The 22,377-nt window shown below is 41.1% G+C and overlaps 2 protein-coding genes across 3 annotated transcripts in view; one reads left to right on the top strand and one right to left on the bottom strand.

The window, feature by feature from the left end:
- LOC103380809 (steroid hormone receptor ERR2-like) overlaps positions 1-22,377 on the top strand; it is a 110,801-nt gene that overhangs the window by 3,968 nt on the left and 84,456 nt on the right. Inside the window, exons 1-2 of one of the 2 annotated variants that reach the window (XM_008312904.3) lie at positions 10,671-10,804; positions 18,160-18,359. The gene's annotated coding sequence lies outside the window, so the exon portion shown is untranslated. Of the gene's footprint in view, positions 1-10,670; positions 10,805-18,159; positions 18,360-22,377 lie in introns of those variants that run through there. The other variant, XM_025056693.1, reaches the window with a different exon arrangement.
- LOC103380810 (transforming growth factor beta-3-like) lies at positions 10,459-22,237 on the bottom strand. Its single transcript, XM_008312905.3, has 7 exons — positions 19,365-22,237; positions 14,916-15,079; positions 13,978-14,107; positions 13,754-13,861; positions 13,087-13,261; positions 12,845-12,998; positions 10,459-12,730 (listed from the first exon to the last, which is right to left on the bottom strand). Exons 1-7 carry the CDS (start codon positions 19,702-19,704, stop codon positions 12,572-12,574), a joined length of 1,230 nt encoding a protein of 409 aa, XP_008311127.1. The 5' UTR covers positions 19,705-22,237; the 3' UTR covers positions 10,459-12,571.

The following is a 22,377-nucleotide window of genomic DNA, read 5'->3' as shown; positions in this document are numbered from 1 at the left end:
CCAGCAGCTCTGGTTCTGTGTACTGTTACAGTTTTTACACGGGATCCAGTCCCAGTTCAATGTGAATAGCTGCGATTGATCAGTGCTATGTGGGAATCTGATTATGTAAGACATTGTCTTTGATATTTTAGCATGTATTTGCAGTTTGACACATTTTTGACTTGGCTCTATCTGTAATAACCCAAACATGTTTGCGACTGACTGACTTCTTGCTTTGTAAAGCTCTGTGTGAGGCCCTGCAGCTTTGGAAGAGAAGCTGTGTGTGTGTGTGTGTGTGTGTGTGTGTGTGTGGGACTATCTATTAAACAGGACAGATGCTTTTTATGAACAGGAAGTGAGTGGCAGTGACTTAAATGTATTTTTAATATTATTTCTTAGAATTTTAGAACATGAATGCATGTCATTTAGATTTTTAGATGCATATTAGCTTTTTTTGCATGTCATTTAGATTTTTAGATGCATTTTTGTTAAGAAAAATTTCAAAACTATCTTTTTTTTTTTCCTGCCGCCAGATCAGTGGCATCCTCTGCCCCTGACCCATGATGTGTATGGAAGACAGGAATCCTACCACCGTGCCATTCATTATCAGAATAATAACTGCCTAAATTAATTAATTTATCCCTTAAATAAGTGGAGCTGAAAATCACATTAAAATGATGTATCTGTTTGTTCGTTAATTAAGTGGACACGGACGTTAGAAGACACAATCACATCTTTGTTCGTTAATTAAGTGGACACGGACCGTTAGAAGACTAAACATTACAATGATATAAAATGATCAATATGTAAAATCTATATGTAAGTGTTACAAAAGGGAATCTGGCAATTCTTGTTTTCTGTCAATGAGACCCACTGTTTGCTGTAACTGGACCTGCTGGTTATCAGTGGTATTGCACCAAGGACTTCATTTGTGTGTGTGGCTTTGGAAATTAACACTCGTCGGGACAATCATTGTCCATATACAGTCCATGTGGCCAACACAACACTTAGGGCTGCTGGGAAATTATAGATGACGTTTTTGATTCCTGCTTCACAATGTGCGGTGTAGAAGGTTCTGGATTACCCGGCAGAGTTTGGTTGCTTTAAGATTAAAGAGTTGAAACAAATCTTAGCAGCGTTTCATTGAACACGGCCTGGAATTGTCAGTCATGAAATAACAGTGTGACTTAAGGTTGGCTCTCAGCATCCAGGATCCGTTTTAGCAGCAGCTTTTCTTAGCATACACTTAGTTTGTAATTGACTTGGTGTTTGATGGTTGACCTGCTGGCTGAATCGTTCATTTCGGATTCTGCTGATTCAGCGCCGTGTCTGTTAGTTTTGTCAGGAGAGGGCAGAGCCAGAGAACACAGCCCAAAACGTGATGTCATTAAAATAAAAAATTGATAACAGATGTTTTTCATCATGGTAGGACTGGAGTGGGCACTAAATTCTTAAGGCCTGACAGTATTTCACTTAATAGGATTACACGCAGAAAACACATCCTTCATACACTTACTTAACAGTGCTATGCAGTACATTTTTATCTTAATGCAGTTTTTCTGACTAATGGTTCCGAGTCGGATTCAAAGAAGGAGAGTAGCAACACATTTATTTGTCAAACGTCTTTGGACAGTTTTATTTTTTATCCAAAGAGGGAGGACAGCTGCTGTCCTTACTGTACTGTCCACGGATTCTTATCTGGTTGTTAATAAATGGAGTAAGGTTTGAGTCTACCAGAGATTATGGCTGTCAAGGGACCTTAAAATAATCAGACGTTGGAGTGTCTGTCTCCATTTAGAAGAATGATGAAAGAACAGATCAACAGACCTCGTATCACAATCTGATGTAATCGAGCGAGGTGAAGTGAAATACACAAGACTAGGTCAAAGAGAAATCTCAGCCGTTCTATTTTCAAGGGTGTCCTGTTGTGATTACTACTCCATGTTATGGCAGCTGTGACTGGTTTATGATGAAGTCCTTGTTAAGTGTCGAGCTGTTTTCAATTGAATTTGATCAGGTTTTTTGTCCTTTAAAAATGAACACTGCAAAGAGAGAATGGACATCAGATTTTTGAGCAGGTTCAACTGATCCAAAATAACTTATTCAAGAAAATGCCGTGACTATGAAAATGGAGTAAACAAAAGGAGTTGGCGTGTGAAAGTGTTTCTGGATAATCTAAGGTTATATGTGTTTGAATTATGGGTTACACACGCAAATGGCTGACATTGCTCGCATTTTAATGTGCACTTTCATATAGATGACATTCTGGTTTGCGTGTCTGTGCGTGCATGCAAGTGCACGTGTGGCAGCGAGCAGCTTATGTAGGGTTTTCTCTTGACAGCGAGCTGCCGCAGATTACAGAGATGTCGTTGCTTCTGAAATTCATTGTAGACAAACTGGATGTGTTGACTCTAGGTGACAAAGTGTTGCTTACGTCTTGCAGTGTTATGTTGTGGCATACTTTATATCCTCGATGCCTCACATTAGATGCAAGGAAGGACAAAGAAAAACAGGCAGTCAGAGGGATGATTTGTAAACCTTTGCATATCCTGGAAATGTTAGCGCAGTGGCTGTGGCCCCGGTGGTCCTGTACGACTCTGGCTAACGCATACTTTGAGGTTGTGTCGTGCAAAGGTTTGTTTACTTTGTCACAGAGTCAGAGCTGCCTACCTACTTTAGTCCAGTGGTTCTCTACTATTGAAAACCTGATAACGTTTACACTATATTTTTATCTGTACAAACCACTGTATGAGTTGCTGCCACCTAGTGACTAGAGGCTTGTTATCATTCAAGCATTACAGCAGTGGTACACTTATCTCCAGCGTGCCAAATTCCATTGGAAGCCCCCCCCCCTCCCCATTTCCCACTATTTTAGAATTACCGCTTTAGTCGATAGGCAGTAGGCAGTGTTTTTCTTCTTCAAGGCTGATCCCGCTGCTTTCCCCGGTTGAGATTGACTCTTCTTCAAATTAACAAATTATTAATTTTGTTTTTTGTGTTAAACTGACTTGTTTTTCAGTGCTCTCCAGATTCCTGTTTCCCATTAGAGCAGTAACGTTTGCAGTACTGAAAAGACAAAACAACAAACTTACATTTTAATCTGTGTAATAAAAGTAACATGTCGATCTCCGAGCTGGACGCACCACAGCTGGATGTTTGTTATTTGCCTTCTGCAAACATAACAGAACACAGCTGATGAGCTCAGTTTACAGCACAGCTTCATCTGGAGACGGAGTTTAGAGACAAATCAGATTGAGGTTTGGAGATGAAGAGGCTGAAAAACTGCGACAGGGGATGAAAGTGTCTTCATTTGTATGTTTATAGAACTGATTCTGGTGATGATGACAAATACAATAACACAGGTTTCAGATTAGAGACAGTGAACAAGCAATATTCTGTTTAACATTGGCATTTTATTTTGCTGAAAAAAAAAAAAAACCTCCACAAGACAAACAGATTTGGCCAGTTTTAGTCAGAGTCCATCTTGGAGGAGCCAGATCCTGTTGTGGACTTGAACTGGGAACGTGACCAGGGACTGGCCAGTACCCATATTCATTTTGTTTACACTGAGGTCAGGATGTGGCTTTAAAAATAAACCATTGACGTTTGTTTAAATATCACAGTATAAATTCAACATGTTGCATTAATGCAGGGGTGTCCAACCTCTGGGGCCACAAGGGGCCACATGCCATACATTAACAAATACACGGGGGGAGGGGAGGGGGGCAAAGTACTTTGTTGTATTGTTAGTTTATATTTTAACCACGTGACTTTAGCTCATCTTATGCGTCATAAAACAGTGTAAACAATGAATAATAATACAATTGTGGCCAGAAGTAAAATGTCTAAAATAGATCAATAAAGATGGAGCAAAAGATAGGGCTAAAATAAGATTAGTAAAGTTTTGCCAAAGTTATTAAGTTAATTTGGCTGGAACAAAAACAAGTGACTTAGCTATAAGAAAATGAAGGTGACTGTGCAAAAATGATGGTGTGGTTACTATGGTAAATGTTTGTTTTAAATAGTTCGTCGCAGATGAGCAGAATTAGCACAAGTAGAACATTTAAATGTGACGCTTCCTAGCCAGCTTAAAAGAACAACACTGGCCTGACCAGTTAAAAAAAGAAAAATAGTGGAACTATCCACTTAGCCAGTAGCTAACATTAAAGTAGTGCTAGCTGTATTTTGGGCTGAATGACAGTGACTGGCCGTCAGAGAAAACTAGATCAACATTTCCTAACTTGCTGCTGAAAAACAAAGTTACTTTGGGCCACACTTAGGTGGCGCTGTTGTTATGAGTGGCCCTCAGGCAGGACTTGGACGTCTCTGCATTAGTGCAGCACAGTTTTGACCTGACTGTCCTCCTGCTGTGATCCTTCCAGGTCAGGCTCATGTGTCCAGCGTGTTGAGCCAAAGCAGACTTCACACACTGACCATTTCATCTCATTTTGCCTCCACATGATGTTTATAAAAACCTCCGGCGGACACGGTGTCCTGCCGTCGGGATGTTGATTATATACATTAGGAGAGCAGGTTGTAGGCAGAAGAAGACATGTTACCATTACTGCGGTGGCACCTTGCTAGTAAACCCCAGCATCAAGGAGGATTTGACTTTTAAAAGAAAACAACAAAAAAATCTGTGCAGCCGATGGTGAAGAAAAACAACCTTTATACCATATAATTTCTTTCAACAGCTCATATTTTCAATTTTCCCTTTTCTGTTTTATTTCAATTTTATATAAATCAGTGTTTCAGGGCTGGAAACACTATAAGCTGTCACAACTCCTTGGTTTCTCTGCTTAACTCTGACAGATGTCTGTTTTTGTCTCACCGTGAGTATAAAGGCGTAGGTCACCATTTTAAGGTTTTAGAGATTAAATTCGGACCATATGTTTTTGACCTTACCTACATTTTCAATCATGCTACTGTATCCTAAAAATATTTACACTTTGTAACTGTATAGTGTCGACCCCAAAAAGTAGCATGAAGTTTTGAAGACCTACTTAAATGTCCTCAATGTCGATATACCCTACCTCCCATAGACACACACACACACACACACACACACACAAGCGTGCACAGTGTGAGATGCAGAGCAGCCCGACTCTCGTGGAGCGCTGCCAGCCAGAGGAGTCATGAGGTCTCGTGCAGATTAATGGCGAGGCACAAACCCAACATGTTTCTCATTCACTCTGGATGAACAGCATGTCTCTGCTGCTGCTGGTAACTTGGCAACGACGAGGCCCCGAGTATTGTGTTACTAATAGAGCAGTAATTACCCAATGTACATTTTTTACTTTTTCCACTTTTGTTGAGTAATTTTGGCAATAAATTGTTTGTATTAATGGTCTAATGTCCAGTGGCTGGGGTTTCCTGTGTCCGCGTCTGTTTGAAGGAGCTGAACAGTCAGGTCATTGTTACCAGTGAAGGACTTTTCTTTTTTCTCATTTCTGTTTGTTGTTGCACTGTTTTTCACTGCAGTGGATTGAACCACAACTGTGGCATCTATTGTTCACATGTGCTCATGGTTGTCTGAGGTTTTTTTTTTTTTAAAGTGGGACTAGATTTGCTAATAATCCCATAGAGCCAACAGAGACCAAGATTAAGTGTCATACAAATCCCCTGCATTATTACAAATAAAATGTAGCTCATGTTTTTTTGTGTAGCTGTTTTCCATTTTTGTATTTGTATCACAATAGTGGAACATTTCAAATGATGTTCAAGGTAAAGAGCTACAAAAATAGCAAATACATTTACAATTTACCTCGAGTTAGTTAGACTAAACATTAGCCCGGAGAGTTGCTTAAAGTTATAGTTATAGTCTGGAAAAAGTCACTGTTGCTTAATAATGCTGAAAACCTTTAACTAGTTAATTATTTTCAAACTGAAACCTTTCCTTGAACGACAAAGTAACGTGTCGTACATTTGTTAGGAGTTCATCGACACATACACAGGATAATGGTCGTTTCACTGCTGTCGGAGAAAGTTCACTTCCATTTCTCCAATGTCAGTGTGTTCCTGGTCGGTCACTAACTGGACACGTTGTCTTCCTCAGCCTTTATCCAAATGTTATAAATCTCTACGTTTTTAGTGCAGAGGCCGCAGCCTAGTTGTCTTCATCGGTTCAATCCCCAGTATCTGTAACATCCAGGCGGAGAGACGATAAACTGAGCAATACCACGTAAGTCCTCATTTCGGAGCTTGTGCAGGAGGAGGCGTCCTGCTGGCACCGTCTCCATTACCTGTGTGAGAGAAGGCAGCTGTGGAAGAGGTTGTTAAAGATATGACTTCCCTCATCAGTCTGTGCTAATCCTCTGGGAGGTGAGTGTGTGGGAGAGCCAGAGTTTGAGCATTACCCAGACTACAGTCTAACAAGTATTACTGCGCAGGTGTCCACATGATTTAGCAGCCTGCTTTTTTTCTATTTATTTTTTTTATCATCTTACATGAGCTGTACATGCAAATCACATGGGAGCAGCTGGACCCACACACTGTTCATACAGGAGAGGTTTTCATGTCCCACTTCATCCACTTCATATAGAGGTGAGGTGAAGGAAGGAGGACAGGAGGATCGTAGAAAATATTCAGAGAGAACGTACACTTCACTGCTGACTCTGCAAACAGAGGAGCTCTTTTAAAATCTTTTTTTAACAGAATGTTGTTTAAATGTTTGCCCCTGGGATGATGATGTTTCCTCATGAGCAGGAGGTATTTTCTCTGATTTTATCTGACACACAAAACACTAATCACAATATGTGTTAATGTGTAGTTAAAGACTTGAAGACTGAAGAAAAATTGGAGATGAAATATGAGAAAGTGTTAAAAAGTGTTGTATTGAATGAAGAATTTCACAGCTACGTTTTTCATGTCTAAAATCTAAATCTAATATAAAAATGTCTCAGTACCATTTTTGCTGTTTTGGGGCTTCTGCCAGTTCTTTTTTGACTAACTATTAGCTGTTGTACTTGTTACAAGAAAGTTACAGTTTATATGGGGCCTGTTTTTAGCCACTTTTTCTTCGCTTGTAGCAATTTATGGACTTTGAAGGTTGTTGAAAAAGTATGAAAACAGAATATTTCAGATATATATTTGGCAAACGCTAATGGTCTTTGGCTACTTCCAGGATCATGTTCAATCTTCTGTTGTCTGGGTGTGGCTCCTGTTTGTCTACGTTCAGCAGTTAAGGCGACTTTGGCCTTGTGTGGTCTAACTTTTGAACTGGATTTTCGTTCAGCAGTTAAGGCGACTTTGGCCTTTTTCTTTTTTACCTTGGACTTGTGTGGTCTAACTTTTGAACCGGCTTTTTATTTATGAATTTTCCAACATTTTTAATATTTAACTTTAAAAAACTACTTTTTTTTAGTTTAGTTTTTCTAAAAATAAGGTTAAATATTCTGTAAGATTTTTACACCATGTCCCTTAATGCAGTTGACACACACACACACACACACACACACTGCTGTAATATAAAGCAGTAGTTTGATCCAGACCTCCCATTCATTTGTTTAGCTGTAAAGGTCTATGAAGTTGATATGTGTTTACATATTTGTTCACCCCTTTACTGTTTTCCATTAAGCATGACTGCTGTGTGTGTGTGTGTGTGCGTGTGTGTGCGTGTGACTGTGAGTGCTCTTCCTATTTAAGAATTACACAACTCTTTCCACCCTGGGGCCTGAGAACTGGTCTGATGTGACCTGATGATTTTATTGCAGCAGCACTTTTTGAGGACACATATGTATACACACACACACACACACTCTTACTTTCTTCTTACTTCCCCCTCTCAATTTTTCCCCCCTCCACATCTGTTAATCTGCTCAGGGAATAGCAGCGGACACTTTCCAAACCTCTGTGCATTTACGTGTCATGCAATTCATCACTGGTAAGACCTGGAAAGAGAACCCGTTCTGAGAAAGTCAGACTGCGTCACAGAGGAGGACCCTGAGCTAGAATCACACTGTGACGTCCTCAGTTGGTGGCTCGCTGATGTAGAATTAGGGTGTATGGTTATTTGGAGGCGGAGGTGACCGTCCAACCTTCTCGCCAACAGTTGGTTTTATCTTTGTCTCAAATCCTCTTCTCTCAGTTAAACGTGTGACTCGTGGTTTTATACTTCCTGGGGCTACGTGTACGCCGAGTTTATTCCTTATTGTACATCAATTTTGTATAACCAAACAAAATCAGTGTTTTTGTTTATACTGTATACCTTTGGGGAAACACTACAGTAGTATCTGCAAATATGGAGACTCTGCTCTCTGCTCAGCACTGCTATAGGTTTGCACCCCACTGTGGTCCAATCACATCTTGCTAAGCTCGACGGCCTGTTGTTATTCTCTTTGTTCAGTGCTGTAATGAAAAAAAGTTCAAATCCAACCTAGAGTTACAAAGATTAAGAACTCCAATAATGCAAAGAAAGAGAAAAATAAACAAATACTTAAGTTTTTATGTATGTAAAATATGTATCTAAAAAAAATCTATAAAAAATTGTTTTTAAAGCCAATGGCCATTGTCTTTTTGACTGGTGGACCACAATTGTCCTAAAATTGAATGGGGTCGGGGGGTCCACAATTGTCCTAAAATTGAATGGGGTGGGGGGGGTCAGGAGATAAATGGAGCATTTGTGTGAACTAAGATCAATGACATGTAAAAGTCATGCGTAAAGGCTAAAATGCTTTTATCATTTTCTATGCCATCTATTGAGGAAACATGGGTATTGCAGGGAAAAGGCAGAAGTATAATGATAATATAAATAAATGATGTAATTTAGAAAAATTTGGCCTTAGTTTGCCCATGCCTGGTCTAACGTGAAATATTCAGTAAAATACTGCAAAGTACCTCAAAGTTTTAGTTAGAAAACCGTGAAAAAAGCCTGATTTGGCTTAGCTATTCAAACTCCATTTGTATCCTGTAAACCTCGATAAACTAAGTTATTTACCAAAGTGTGATAACATTACTCACGAAATTACTCAAAATGCCCCTACAGCTTTTTGCACAGAGTCACGAAACCTTAGTTAATTTCCCAGTCTGACTGTGAGCGGTGCTCTGTCTGTGTGGTGGCTTTCTGAACAATGAGTCTTGCCTCAGTGGAACTCAAAATGACTCCTTGCATGAAGACAAAGAGCCAGGCCAATCAGCAGGCTCTGGTCGGAGAGGCTTCGCCATCACCGACTCCTCAGGCTGCTTCTATTACACCGACATGGGAAAAGATTCTCTGGAAGAATAAGCTCTATTATTTTAATCTGGCTGGGAGTCGACCCAAAGAGTTTGGTTGAGTTTTACCGACTGGAAGGAGTAAACAGGGACACGTAGCTGCTCTGCGTTACCTTGCCGTGCTGCTGTGAACTTAATAAAACTGAACTGAATGAAAGCAGGTCACTTTTGGTGCAGGTTCAGAGTCAGTCACGCATGTAGCCCAGCTGCTGCCTGCCAGTAATGTGTTTGTTTGCACAGAGCAGGATGTCTGCGAGGCCTTTGACTTAGCAACCCTGGTTTGGTTTGTTGATCTGCTCTGGTCTTTGTCTCCATCATGGCTTATCGGTGATGGTTTGTGACGGGGAACAACGGGCACACCGAGAAAAGAAATTCTCTCTGCCCACTTGTCAGGCCACATTAATTCACCCTAATGTCCCTATGCTGGACCCCCACCCCTTATCTGTGCTGCTGATCTGAAATCCAGTAAGTGTGTCCACTAACGCAACCCTGACTGAGCTAGCTATTCCCGTCACCGTCAATACTTGGTGAGCTATTAACCAAGACAAGCCCTTGGAGAAAGCTTGTTAGTTTGTAATGTATTTACATAAGTCATCAATTTTACAGTTCAAGATTCAAGGACTCTTTTGGTTCTGACTTCAGATCCAGCCTTTTTCAAGTGGAGAAATAATACCATTAAAGTCCAGGTGCCGTAAAGGCTGTTGTTCAGAAGGAACAAGGTGAAATAATACTCCAGTTGAATTAACAAACCTAAAGGACACGGCAAAGGTCGTCCAGCAGGGTGGATTAACGTCTGGAAGGCGAGCACCAAATGTGTTAAGCATTGCTCATGTTTGTGTGTGATTTATACGAACCGTTTTGTGAAAAATAAGAAAATAAAAGGAGGTCTGTGCATTAATATGCTCTGGTGATGTCTCTGCTGAAAATAAGAGTAATTGCTTTTTGCCTGGGAAAGCTGTTAAGCAGCAATTCCAAAGAAGCAGAAGTTGAATTTATTACTCTGGTTTATGAAGGAGGCCTCTGCGTGCGCCTGCAGGAAACAGGTGGGACTGGTGAGATTCAAGCAAGAAAAATTATGTTTGTGTGGAACCAAAACATTATGAGAAAATAGCATTTTTAAATGGCCTTTCAATATGGCAGAGGAGACCGGTGGGTAAATTCATCATCCCCTAATTTGGAGTTAAATCTTTTTGCAGATCTGTGACACTGGATTATTTTGTGTGATTCTCATGCTTTAAGAAGAGCTCATACAGGGTTTTTGCATGGTGGTTTTTTTTTTATATATAATAATCACAATCAACAAGTCAAACAAAAGTCACAAAAAGTACAAAAACAACACTGACACTGACTTGGTCGACGTCAGACAGTACAGGGATCCAGCATGGCTTTCCTGACTGCAGTGAAAAATGAGGTCTAACTCTAACATCCAGCCACTGTCATGTTCTGACTTCTCCTCCCTCAACTTTCTGTTGTTCCTTTAGAGCTCGGAACTGTTAAAGAGCACCAACACAAACAGAGGGAATGAAAGACTGCAGTGTTTTACCGACACCAGAGTTAGGAGACTGCACGACACGACGCGTGAGACTCTCTGTCAGCCGGTGGGAACATACATCAGGTATGACAAATGGACGTAACCCTCACGTCAGGCAGTGGATGCAAAAGTGAAGCCTTAGAAGAAGACATTAAAGTACTTCTTGTTGCTGTATTTATAATGGCAGTGAAGTTTAGGGTCTGGTTTAAGTCCATTCTCTCCGACACTGCTCATCTTTTCTCTCCGCTTGTCTGTGTGACGGTGACTCTTCCACTAGTTGGCAGCAAGATGGCTTATAAAAACTAAACACTTGAGAGTGGCTCAGAGTTGTTGAAGGTCTTTGAGTGCGTCTTTCTTCAATTCCTGTGAGTACATCAAGTGTTGTACTCACCTAAACAGGTACTCTTCAGACACAGTTTTCTTTTTTCTCAGACTTCACTTTTGCAACTGCACATCTATGTCCATTTATTGTATATGCTCTAAATAGCTGGTGTCAGTGCGACTGGTGAGTTTCAAAGGAAGAAAACAGATGCATATTTCATGTCACTCTAATCCATGTCATTGTTGGGGGAAAAGGTACATGTGTTTTTTTCCTTTCTGGAGACATTAATCACCTTTGATATAATTGGACTCTCACTAAACACTGTAGTCGATCAAATACACGATGGCAAACTCATTTTTTAGGCATGAACAAGTTCCATTGTCCTCCTGCATCAAGGGAAAAATAACAGTTCTTATGTTTCAATGTCAAAACGTGTTTTAGAAAAATAGAAAAAAAAAAGTCAGTTTTTATCACAGTGGTGAAACAAACACTGTACGACATGTTGCATAACGGACCAAATCTGCTATTAATGGAAAAAAAATCTAATAAAAAGCTCTTGCATAATTCTCTCTCCTCCAGTATGATCTTTGATCGCTCCAAAACAGTCTGAACCTGTTGACGATGGAGACTTCTAGGCCGTCTGCTCATGGCTACTTTTCATCACAGTCCCTCCCCTCCATAAGTCACCTCTTCTTCTTCACCCCTCGTTTTCTCTTCCCTCGTCTTCTTTCTCCATCCATTCTGTCACATTCACCGAAAAAGACTTGTTGCTGCTGCCGGTCGGCCAAAAAAAAAATCAAAGCTTGGCTCTGTGTCTTTGTTCATTCACTTTCCATTGCAAATCCAGGGAGCATTCTTTTTTTCTCTCTCTCTCTCTCTCTTTCTCTCTACCTCTCACACTCTCTCTCCACCTTGCTCTCTCTCTCTCACTCTCCTCCTTTCTCCTAACCACAGCTATGGCTTTGGATTCAGCAGCATGTCTGTCCTTTCTCTTTTTGTGATTGAAGATAATGCCCTCTGTTTGAAGGGAACAGGAGCCTACAGCAGGCGGAGGAATCCAGCCTCTGAAAGACTCTTTTAATCATTCAAGCTAAGACTGATTACTTTTGTGACTGTTTTCAAGAAATATTCCATGGCAAGAAACAGGAAAACTGCTCCATTAAAAGTTAAGACTGTTACTTTGTGGAATATGTTGATGTAGAGAAGCTTAATCTAGCTTTAAATGTTCTTTTTCCTCTTTCATAAATTCAGAGAGTGGCAACTGGTAAGATCGTACCTTGATTGTGGGACTGCTTTTGGTTTGGATTGGACTTTTGTAAAAGTCAGCGAACGAGAAACAATAAGTAAAGAAAGACCTCAAGTTTTCAGAAAATCTCTATCCTTGTCCAAAGACGTGTGACCTCCAGAGTGGTTTTCAAATCTAAGCCACGAGTCCACAGGGTTTTTGTCACAGCTACGAGTCCAGAAGTCAACAAGCATGGGTTGGGTCAGTACCTAGTCAAAGTTTACCACGCACTTTCAGTGTGGTCTCAGCTACACTTGCAGGACTTGACGATCATGTTTGAGAGCTGCTCCACTTTCGGGGTCCGTCCAGAGTAGTAGAGTATCGTCAGAGGTTCTAGGTCTTGAGGAACACAGCAGGGGGCGGCCGACGCGTCTGGGTTCAGGGTGTTGTACAGACCCAACAACTGAAAGAAAAAGACATGAAACACGGTTTAATTTTTGACAAAATGGTGCTAAATATTTCTAGCATTGGAAACATAGTTTTTTAGTTGTAACAATGTAAAATAAGTGTTTCTTACTGAGCTGTGTGTGGAGTCTGCGCTCCTCAGATAAGGGCAGGGCCCAGAGCAGTAGTTGGCCTCATAACCACTGGGCTCATGGATCCACTTCCAGTCCAGGTCACGACGGAAATCAATGTGAAGTTTACGAACACAGCAGCTTTGCTCAGTGCTTCTGTGGTCAGAAATGAGTTTGGGTCAGACAACACATGACGGCCATTCACATTCTTCTAATCTGTAAGTGTAAGGTCTGCGTCTCTTACGAGAAACAGTAGTTTGAGTCCAGGCCTCTCTTGCGTCGGCGTGTGTGCTGAGTCTCTAAACGGTGTGGTGGGATCATCATGAGGATGAGGTGAGGCAGGACCTGTTGTTTTTGATTCTTTGGGTCCTTCTTCTGCTCCTGATCCCAACGACTCGGCTCCTCCTCTCCATCCACACCTTAAAGGAAGACAGATATGGAGTCAAATATTCAGTGTATTTCACCTTAAAGGAAGACAGATATGGAGTCAGATATTCAGTGTACCGTATTTTTCAGACTATAGGTCACACCTTTTGTATGCTACTTATACAGAAGTTCGACTTATATATTAAAGTATACACTTTAACATGTTTATTATTTTCACACTGATAGCCGCTAGAGGGCACTGGTGTGACTTGTACTCCGGAGCAACTTATAGTCCGGAAAATATGGTAAACCCAAAAGTGGTCATAGCAGTACAGTAGTTGTCCCTTTAATACTTCTGATAACTATAACATAAAGTAAAATTGTTAGCATCTATAGCTTAGCCTCTAGACATAGCATTGCTCACAGCTCTTAGTGTTTTACATACTTACAAGAACTGAGCGTTGTATTTCTATACATGACAGAGAATACAGCTGCACGTTCTAATACCACAGATCTATATACACTAGTACTTGGCAGATGCTCACCTTTGAATTTCACCTCCAGCACCTCCTTCTCATCGTCGATGATGTCACCATTAGGGTTGAAGGTGTGGCAGGGGCAGTGAACACTGATCTCCAGCCCCAGATTACTTCCTGTCGCCAAACAAAACCCAAAAACCAGTGACTTGGTGTGAAGTCAGAAAACCCTGGGGTCTCATGTCAGTGAATGGACATAAAGGACGCAGTGATGGTGGTGGTCTGGGTCTCACCTCTGTTGTACAGCCATTCCCTCACAGTTTCAGTCACATCGAAGGACACCCATTCTGGAGTTCCTCTGGTCAGCACATTCTTAGCTGCAATGTAGCGCTGTTTTGTGATGTGTTCGTTTGGCCTCAGGATCTGCCAGATAGTTGAATGAAAACAAACGTTAAAGTGCTTTCTCTTTACAAATAATATTTCAAGATTTATATTTTAGTCGTAGAAATATTCAGAAAATACTTTTGAATTGTTCTCCTCCACTCCGACTTTGTATTTTGTTTTTGAAATTAGGACAATATTTTTAACCCTGACCCTGAGCATGCTTTTAAGTATTTAGTGTCAATACTTCAGTATTACTATGTTATTTACTTTTTTTAAACACATTTTCTCTTGTAAATAACATATTTTAAACACATTTTCTCTTGTAAATAACAAATAACAAAAAATAGTGAATTCTGAGTATTAGCAATAATTTACAAAATGAAAATGTATGACAAGAGCCAGACTTGAAAAATTCATCTTCATATTCCCTCCCTAACAACAGAGTCCTGAAGATGTGGACTCCAGTTTTTAAAACACGGACTGGCTCCTCTTAGCGCTGTGCAGTTGTGAGCCCATTTGAATTAGCAGTGACTGGTAAAAACCTCAGTATGACCATGATGGATGTGCTCTGCCAACACTGCACTAACACAAACCCTGTGCCACTTCTTCAAACACTCTGCAGGCCTGGAGGAGTCTCTGGCTCTCGGCCTGGCTCTTACCGACACCTCAGACCACAATCTGGTTGTTGTTGGCGTCTTTTTAAATTGGGTTCTTAAATGTGTGGTGGAGAACAAGTCGGCTTATACATGCTAAGGTTTCTGCATATTTTGATTGCAGCCCTGTCCTGGCCGTGAGCGCTTTACGTTTGATGTGCGTGTAAGGAAGTGAAGAGTGTGTCTTTACACACCTGGTAGAGCTCAATCCTCTGTTCGTTCTTCTTGGCACTCTGGTTTGGCATCCTCAGAGCACGGAACTCTGCCCTGAAGAGGTTGGTCGAGTTCCTTTCCATGGCAGAGACGTTGAAGCGAAAAACCTTTGAGGTGCTGCCTTTTACACAATAGTGCACATCGTCTGGAGTACAGAAAAGAAGAGAGGAAAGTTTGGGCCAAGGTGGAACTTAGATGTTTATCTGAAACAAAGACACTTAGTGACGGTGGAACTCACAGAATGGTCATGGTATTTAAACATGTGCTCTGCTGGATTGGATCTGATTAGACTGGATTAGATCAGATTGAATTGGAATGGATTACATTAGACATGATTCAAATACACTGGATTGGATTAGACTGGAGTGGTCACAGCTTCACTTAGACCAACCATTGTCATTGGCCAATATTTTTATGACATGTATTGTGTATTTTTCTGTGATGCTTTAACAGTAAATAGGAATAATATTTAACATTTTTTGACCATTTTGTTAATTCACATACTCAAAAATGTAATCAAAATTGCTGTGCAACATGTACCTGTAACTTACAAGGCACAACTGTGTGTTTAAGTCACTATGGAGTAGTGGTTCACACTGCATTGCATTTGTAATGATATTTGTGTTTATTTATATTTTTGGCTCCCTCTTTTGGAAGAGGAAGAAGAAACTGTGAAATAATGTAGCTCTATTAATAAGTACATCGCATGAAGACATTTTTATACATGTAGCTCTATTAATAAGTACATCGCATAAAGACATGGTTTTACAGATTGATGTGTATTTCTACACTTCCCATCATAATCAGAAGAGCCTCCTGACAAATTCCACTGCAGAATGGAGGCTCTGGAAATGTAGTACAGCTGATTTTTTTCTAAGTGGCCTATTTAAAGGACCTTTAGTTGCTGAATAAATATGGTTGCAAATGTTCACTCCGTTCAAACCACTTAATCCAAACTTGGAGTGTGGCGGTCCTCGAAACAACATTAACATTGAAACACTATTACAGATTTCAGTTAGCCAAACTAAGCCAATCATATAAACCTAAGGCTTTTTCACATATGCTCCTATTTGTCTTCATATCCACGCCAGAATACTCTTAAAAATGTGGAGCCTATTTTTATTTTATTTTTTTCTACACATGTGGCATAAAAACAAAGATTGCGTGACTGCGACTTGTTGTACCTCCTGGATGGGATGGCATCTGAGAAGGCTGTGCAGGAGGCACCAGATCCATTTCATCATCATTTACTCACTGTGAATTTTCTGGACAATGACATGCTCTATTCTCCCAATTGCCTAATCCAACATAACACAGGGGTGGCAGTGGGTAACTGGCAGTGAGGGGTCTGCTCAGTGTCCGCATTAAACGGTTCAGACACTTCAGTTCACACATGCAGACCCGTTAGTCATGAAGCTTTAGGGTCATGGCATCCACGGACGATACTAGAGTTAAGATGTTCAGAGCCAAAGCCCTTTGAAGATCCCATTTCAGCTGTTAGTGGATGTTTATGTTAGAACTGTGTGCCTGTAACCTCCCCCCCCCACTCCCGACCTCCCTCCTTACCCTAATCTACTGCTTGTTTAGTCAGCAAATGGAGAGGTGCTGGTTATTTTCACATAAATTACAATACTTCCCTGCACCTGACAAAGAACTACGCCAAGACCCGACCAGGCATTAGTCATAATCTTTTTATATCCTCCCAGAAACCAGAATGGTTCAGAACTGCAAGTGCAATTTTCTTATGCTAATGCAAGTTGAATGTTTGTATTCGTTAGCGCACGAGTATTGTTTATTGTCAGGCCAGATCCTGCAGATTCTGTAACTGAGTTGAAGGTTTTACTACAAGAGCTACTGCTACATGTAGCCTGGCATTATCCAGTGGGTAAAAGAACTAGGAAAGACATCAGATGTCGTTAACGCTGTCGTTAACAGTATAGCAGACTAATCATCATTGTTATGGAGCTGTACACCTCCATAACAATCACACATTCACTTTCTTTACTATAAGCTTTCCTTCTTACTCCTGATGTTTTTTGTTTTTTTTTAATCTTCAAAGTTTTAGTACTGCCACCTACTGGCTCAATTTTTCTCAGTTATAAAGTTCTAAGACAGATATAATTATCACAAAAAGTAACTGATTGTAATATTGTAAAACTGATTGTAACTGTAACATGCAAAGAAGTATCTTTAAAGTGTTACAGCCAGTATTCAAAGTTTTTTTTATCTCTGTCATTGAGCTGTGATATGTTTCTGTATTTTTTTTTATATCTTGATTAGTAATATCTTGATGAATCCTGGTGAATACTCCTAATCACTTGCAGTACTGCAGGGTTTTTACTTTCAGGTACACACTTGAACATTTAATGAATCAATTATGCAGAAGTCTATAGTTTATTTTTACTACTAGGTATTTCTAATGACAGTATTTTAAAGTCTGGGGTCTTCATACCAGAATTCTACAGACCATTTACTGGACCAGTCACATGAGGTCATTCTTATAAAATATGATAACTTCAGACTTCCAGTTAGAGATGATGACTAATGTCTTTCTGCCGGTGGTCAGTGGCACCTACAGACTGTCTGTGAGCACACTTCCCACAGCACACACTTTTTGTCAGAGGCGTTTTGCGAGACTCAAAACAGAACCGAGCTGAGAGGAAATTGGCCGTTTTGAAAAACACCTGTTGATTTCAAAGGGACTGTGATGCAATCATCTTGGCCTCCCTCCTGGACCATGTGGCCCTGTCCAGCTCTCATGCACACGCACACACATTTAATCTCAACCGTGTTGGACTACACGCTGTTGAAGCCTCGCTAAAGTGCCGACACATGTCCCTCGGTGCTCAGGCTTTGGTTGCGGCCTCTAATTAAACCGTAAAGCAGGACGAAGTAATGACACAGATTTAAGGTGAAGATAAAGTCTAATGATAACATGAAAACCATGGAATCATTTGTGTTTAATGGGATGGATGTTGGCCCAACTTCACTCTCAGTTAGGCCTGAGTACTACAGAAAGTGATCTCATGCTCGTGGGCCACACGTGTGGGTGATTCACAGTCCAGGTCACTTGGAGTTCTGTGTGAAGATGTTTGAGTTTCTAGGGTCTCCCCACTCCTGTAAAGTCAAACTCTGGAAAATAATTCTTTTTAACGGGCTGGTCCTTCCTATCGTCTGACTTTTCTCGTCTACCTCTGTTAACTTTTCCTACTCTTTCTCTTAAAGGCAATCCCCCGTCCGTCTCCCTGGGCAGATGTCCCTCTCATTTGGGCCTGACTGGAAAGGGAAATAGGAACATCTGGGGAGAGGGACAGGATCCATATAGATGGAAAAAAGAAGGAGGGAGAGTGGAGTCAGTCTGAAGGGGAGGAGGACGAGGAGAAGGAGGAGGAGACGACTTTCCTGGAACACTGGGGTTAAAACAGGTTGGTGAGAGTTTTTGGATCAAGACGCAGCTTTTACAAAGGTCTTTCCCAAAGTCTGGATCATGATCCAAGTATTTGTTTGTAGTCTTCATTCTGAGATTTGGCAGATGTGTTGGGTAAAATTTAGAAGAAAAAGAAATAAGCAATAATCATCTTTTAATAAGGCTGTGGGGGAATTGGTGTCACACTAATGTATAAGAGTGAAGAAATGAGTCTTTGCACATTTCAAGGTTGGGTTAGGGGAACAAATGATCTTTTTAAACCACATAATTTTCCCTGATCACGATCATTAGAAAATGGCAAAGATGTTGTCTGTCTTGTTCTGTTTTTCATTTTGGTATTTAATGTAAACAAAGAGCATGTACGTCCCTTTCTCTCCTGCAGGGGATGCTATACATTGTAATGCCCTGGTCAGAACTTTTTCTGCAACAATTAAGAGTAACATTTGAAAACTCCATTGCTCTGTAGAGACTGTACTACATTTAAATATGTATCTGATTTTCAAACACGACCAGTCTCTTTAAAACCGTTACAACAACAACCTTCTTAAAAAGATGTTAAGATTGTGTCCTGAAACGCATCATCTAATAACCAGGCCCAAACGTGAAGCTACTTCTGTCTGCTATCCAACCAACAGGGTTCACCGTGGAGAAGTTAAAGAAGTTACATTTTATTTTTGCCATGTGAAATTGGACATAAATGATCGGTTTTTAAATTTAGTATCCAGTGTGAAATAACTCCAGGGTTATTTTCAAAATAATTCCTATTGTTTACGAAATTTCCACATACTCTACATTTTAGAGTGGATGGAGGTCTACTGTTGCCTTGTGGTTTGTGTGGACATGCGTCGTGCGGCAGTGACTCAGCCTCAAGCTGCTGCACTTGGAACCAAACTGGAGTCTGAGTGTCGCGCGTCCTGTCTCTGGGGTCTGTGCGTATTACGCACCACTTGGCCCCAAAGTGCAGTGTCATGCAAAGTTTGTACCGAAGTACTGCGATACTTACTACTCTCCGGCGTCACCATGTCGAATTTATAAATCTCTTTGGCATAGTACTCTGTCTCTGTGTTGTCCTGACCGCAGCTCTGCTGCCGGTCCCTGCCGAGCTGCTCCAGGAGCTCCTTGGTGCTGTTGTACAGCGCCTGGATCTGGTAGGGGATCTTACTGGGTCCCAGTGAGTGTGGAGGACTGGTCAGTCTCAGTTTGCTCAGAATCTGACCTCTTATCGCCTCCACCCTCTTCCTCTTCACGTGGTCAATGTCCACGGTGGCGCAGGTTGACAGGCAGGAGCTCAACGTTGCGCAGTTGAGGAGGAGGACGAACAGCACAGCTTTACCCAAATGCATCTCTCCTTCGTTTGGCAGACAGAAACGTGCAGATTGTACAGGTGACGTCAGCCGAGGTCAGTGTTAGTTTATCTTCAGATTAGGATTATTTGATTTCCTCTGGAAGCCTGGATGAAGAGCTCCTCACTCCATGCGTTTTTTCTTGACGGTCCCTGTTATTGTCATCAGAAATCCAAGTGTGCGCTCACCCATTAACAGACAGCAGCCTGGTCACTGAAGAAACTCTCCCACATGAGTGAAGTTCATCCGGTAAATTCGTCACTGTCTGCTGTGTCTTTTGCATTCTTGTGCGCTGTCCTGTAGCTCTCAAAGTTGTGCATCTCTCTCGGCTCCTCTTCCTCATTAAACTTTCTCCTGTTGTCTGAGAGGAGGCGGACCTCAGACTGTCAGGTTCATGAGGTATATGGGACTTTTTGTGCGCTCGCTCCGGCCTCCACTGGGCTTTATAGCTCCAGTGTCTGACGTTTGATGGAGGAGGGACCGACCGCAAGCACCGGGGAGAGACCGGATCTCAACCACAACAGTGCGCCTCAGACATCAGCCCCGGACTGGCGTCTGTATATCTCTTTTCAACACGTGCTTTTATACGGAGTTGGAAAGTCACAGAATAAATATCGAGGCTCAGTTTTTCCTTATAAATCCGTCATGTTGGAATAAATTTATTAGGAGTTTTTCCAGCGCAATTAAAAAGTAGATTTGGATATTTGGAGATCTCTGGGTTTAATGTTGGGTTGGTTTGTTGCCATCTAGTGGTGAATCTTCGTTATCTGCCCATATTACCCGACCGAGTGTGAAATGACAATAGAAAATGTTTTTTTAAGCATTATTTTATACATACATCTACACATACTTTAAAGTCAGGAATTTATAATATTATATTATATTTTATATAAAAACTAACATTGTCATCATTCTAGTGTTAAGTTACCTGTGGTGTGACTCAAAGGTTGCACAAGCAAATAACAAGACACAAAGCTTACTCTTATGGAACAGCAACAAATAATTTTTTTTATAGTTGATAAGTCCGGTGACTGTTTCATCTATGAGTCAATTCAGCCCTAGGATCCAAAAAAGACAAAAAAGACAAAAAAATTAAAACATTTCCATGTCCAATATGAACACACACAACTTTATTATAATTCACCTTTGACCTCCTCATCTAATAAATGCAAATGTCCAACTCCAGGCCAACGTCTGTCAACGTCTCCTGTGCCCAGTTTCCACAAACCCATTCAATCTTCACATTCTGGAAACATGACTACATTATGGTTCAGGAGAAGCATCTTTCCCTCAGTGTTGAGGCTGGTTTTTCCCATGCTCTCTGCAAACCAGCGTCAGTGTAAAATTCATTTTTCTACAGTGATGTCTGGAGGTTTGTTCACTGACCCTTCAGTTATTTTATCTTTTCCCTTCCATCGTCTGTTTTATCTCTATTAGCAGAGCTTATCCGCATTTCTCAGAGCATATTTAGGTCAAAGCTCACTCCACTACTGGAGGCCCAGTGCCCAAACATGGGGTCTGCCGTTTCACTGTGTTTCCTTTGGTCAAGAATGGCAGGAATGATTTTGTTTTGATGTCCAAACTTGGAAAATATTTGTCTTTGAGTTCTATATAGGGGCAGCGTGTGTGTACGATGTAGAGAGTATGTGTTGCTGATGGTCTTGGTGAACAGTCATTCATTCATCTTCTCTGCTCAGCCCTGTTCAGGGTCACGGGGCGAGCTGGGGCCAATGCCATGATTTCATCGGGCAAAGGCGAGCGATAAACGGTTCAGAGAACAACTGGTCTAATGGTATATGTTTGTGGACTGAACATAGACTGAGCAAACCAGTGATCAGACCTGCTCTAAGGCAAGTGTACCAACCACTCTCCCACCGTGTGGCCCCTGTGTTGAGGTTCACAGACACCAATTGTGGGTCTGTAAATATGAGCTAATTTTAACAGTATACACTGGTTTATATTTGGACTCGACATCTTTTCTCTAATACTTTGGGTTTTTTTTCCTTTTCTGTGGCCACTAGTTTCCCGTAAAGTTGTTCTGGGCTCTGGTTTAAACGTCTTCATTCATAAGTTTGGTTTACTTTTTATTTGCATTCCAATCTAAAATAGACCAAAATGGTTGGTTGGACTGACTTTTTTTTGGAATTCAAAAATGGGCACAGAAGAAGATGCGTTGCTTTTGTCCAACTATTTTAGGACCAGTGTCCAGGTCCCTGGTCTCCATCAGACACTTTCCCACAGGACTGGACTCCGTTGTTCCTCATCAAAGCTTATCTAATTTTGGCGATGTCATAGTTTGGGGGGAAACTGTAACGCAAAGCGAAATCATTTGTGACTTATCTTGAAATGACAGTGGAAAAAAGCGGTGTTTGTTCATGATAATGGTCTTCGGTTCTTCAGTTGCTGCGCCACAGTTGATTTAATTTGACTGAACGCAGAAACTTCACTTCATCCTGTGGTTTATTGAGATGTTCTGTTTACAGATACACTCTGTGTTCTCAGCTCCCAGGGCTGGAGATGAGGTGAGGTTCAGGTGTCATCTACTGAGGACAGGGGACACCTGGACAGATTGTCCAAGGGACACACATAGAGACAAACAACTATTCAAACTGACAATGTTCTTGCTGTGAGGCAGAAGCACTAACCATGGCTGCCACTGTTTTACAGCAGTCA

Source organism: Cynoglossus semilaevis, chromosome 7 (assembly GCF_000523025.1).
Source record: "Cynoglossus semilaevis isolate Cse_v1.0 chromosome 7, Cse_v1.0, whole genome shotgun sequence".
In the NCBI taxonomy this organism is placed as follows: Eukaryota; Metazoa; Chordata; class Actinopteri; order Pleuronectiformes; family Cynoglossidae; genus Cynoglossus; species Cynoglossus semilaevis.
This window is presented reverse-complemented; position numbering and strand designations above follow the sequence as displayed.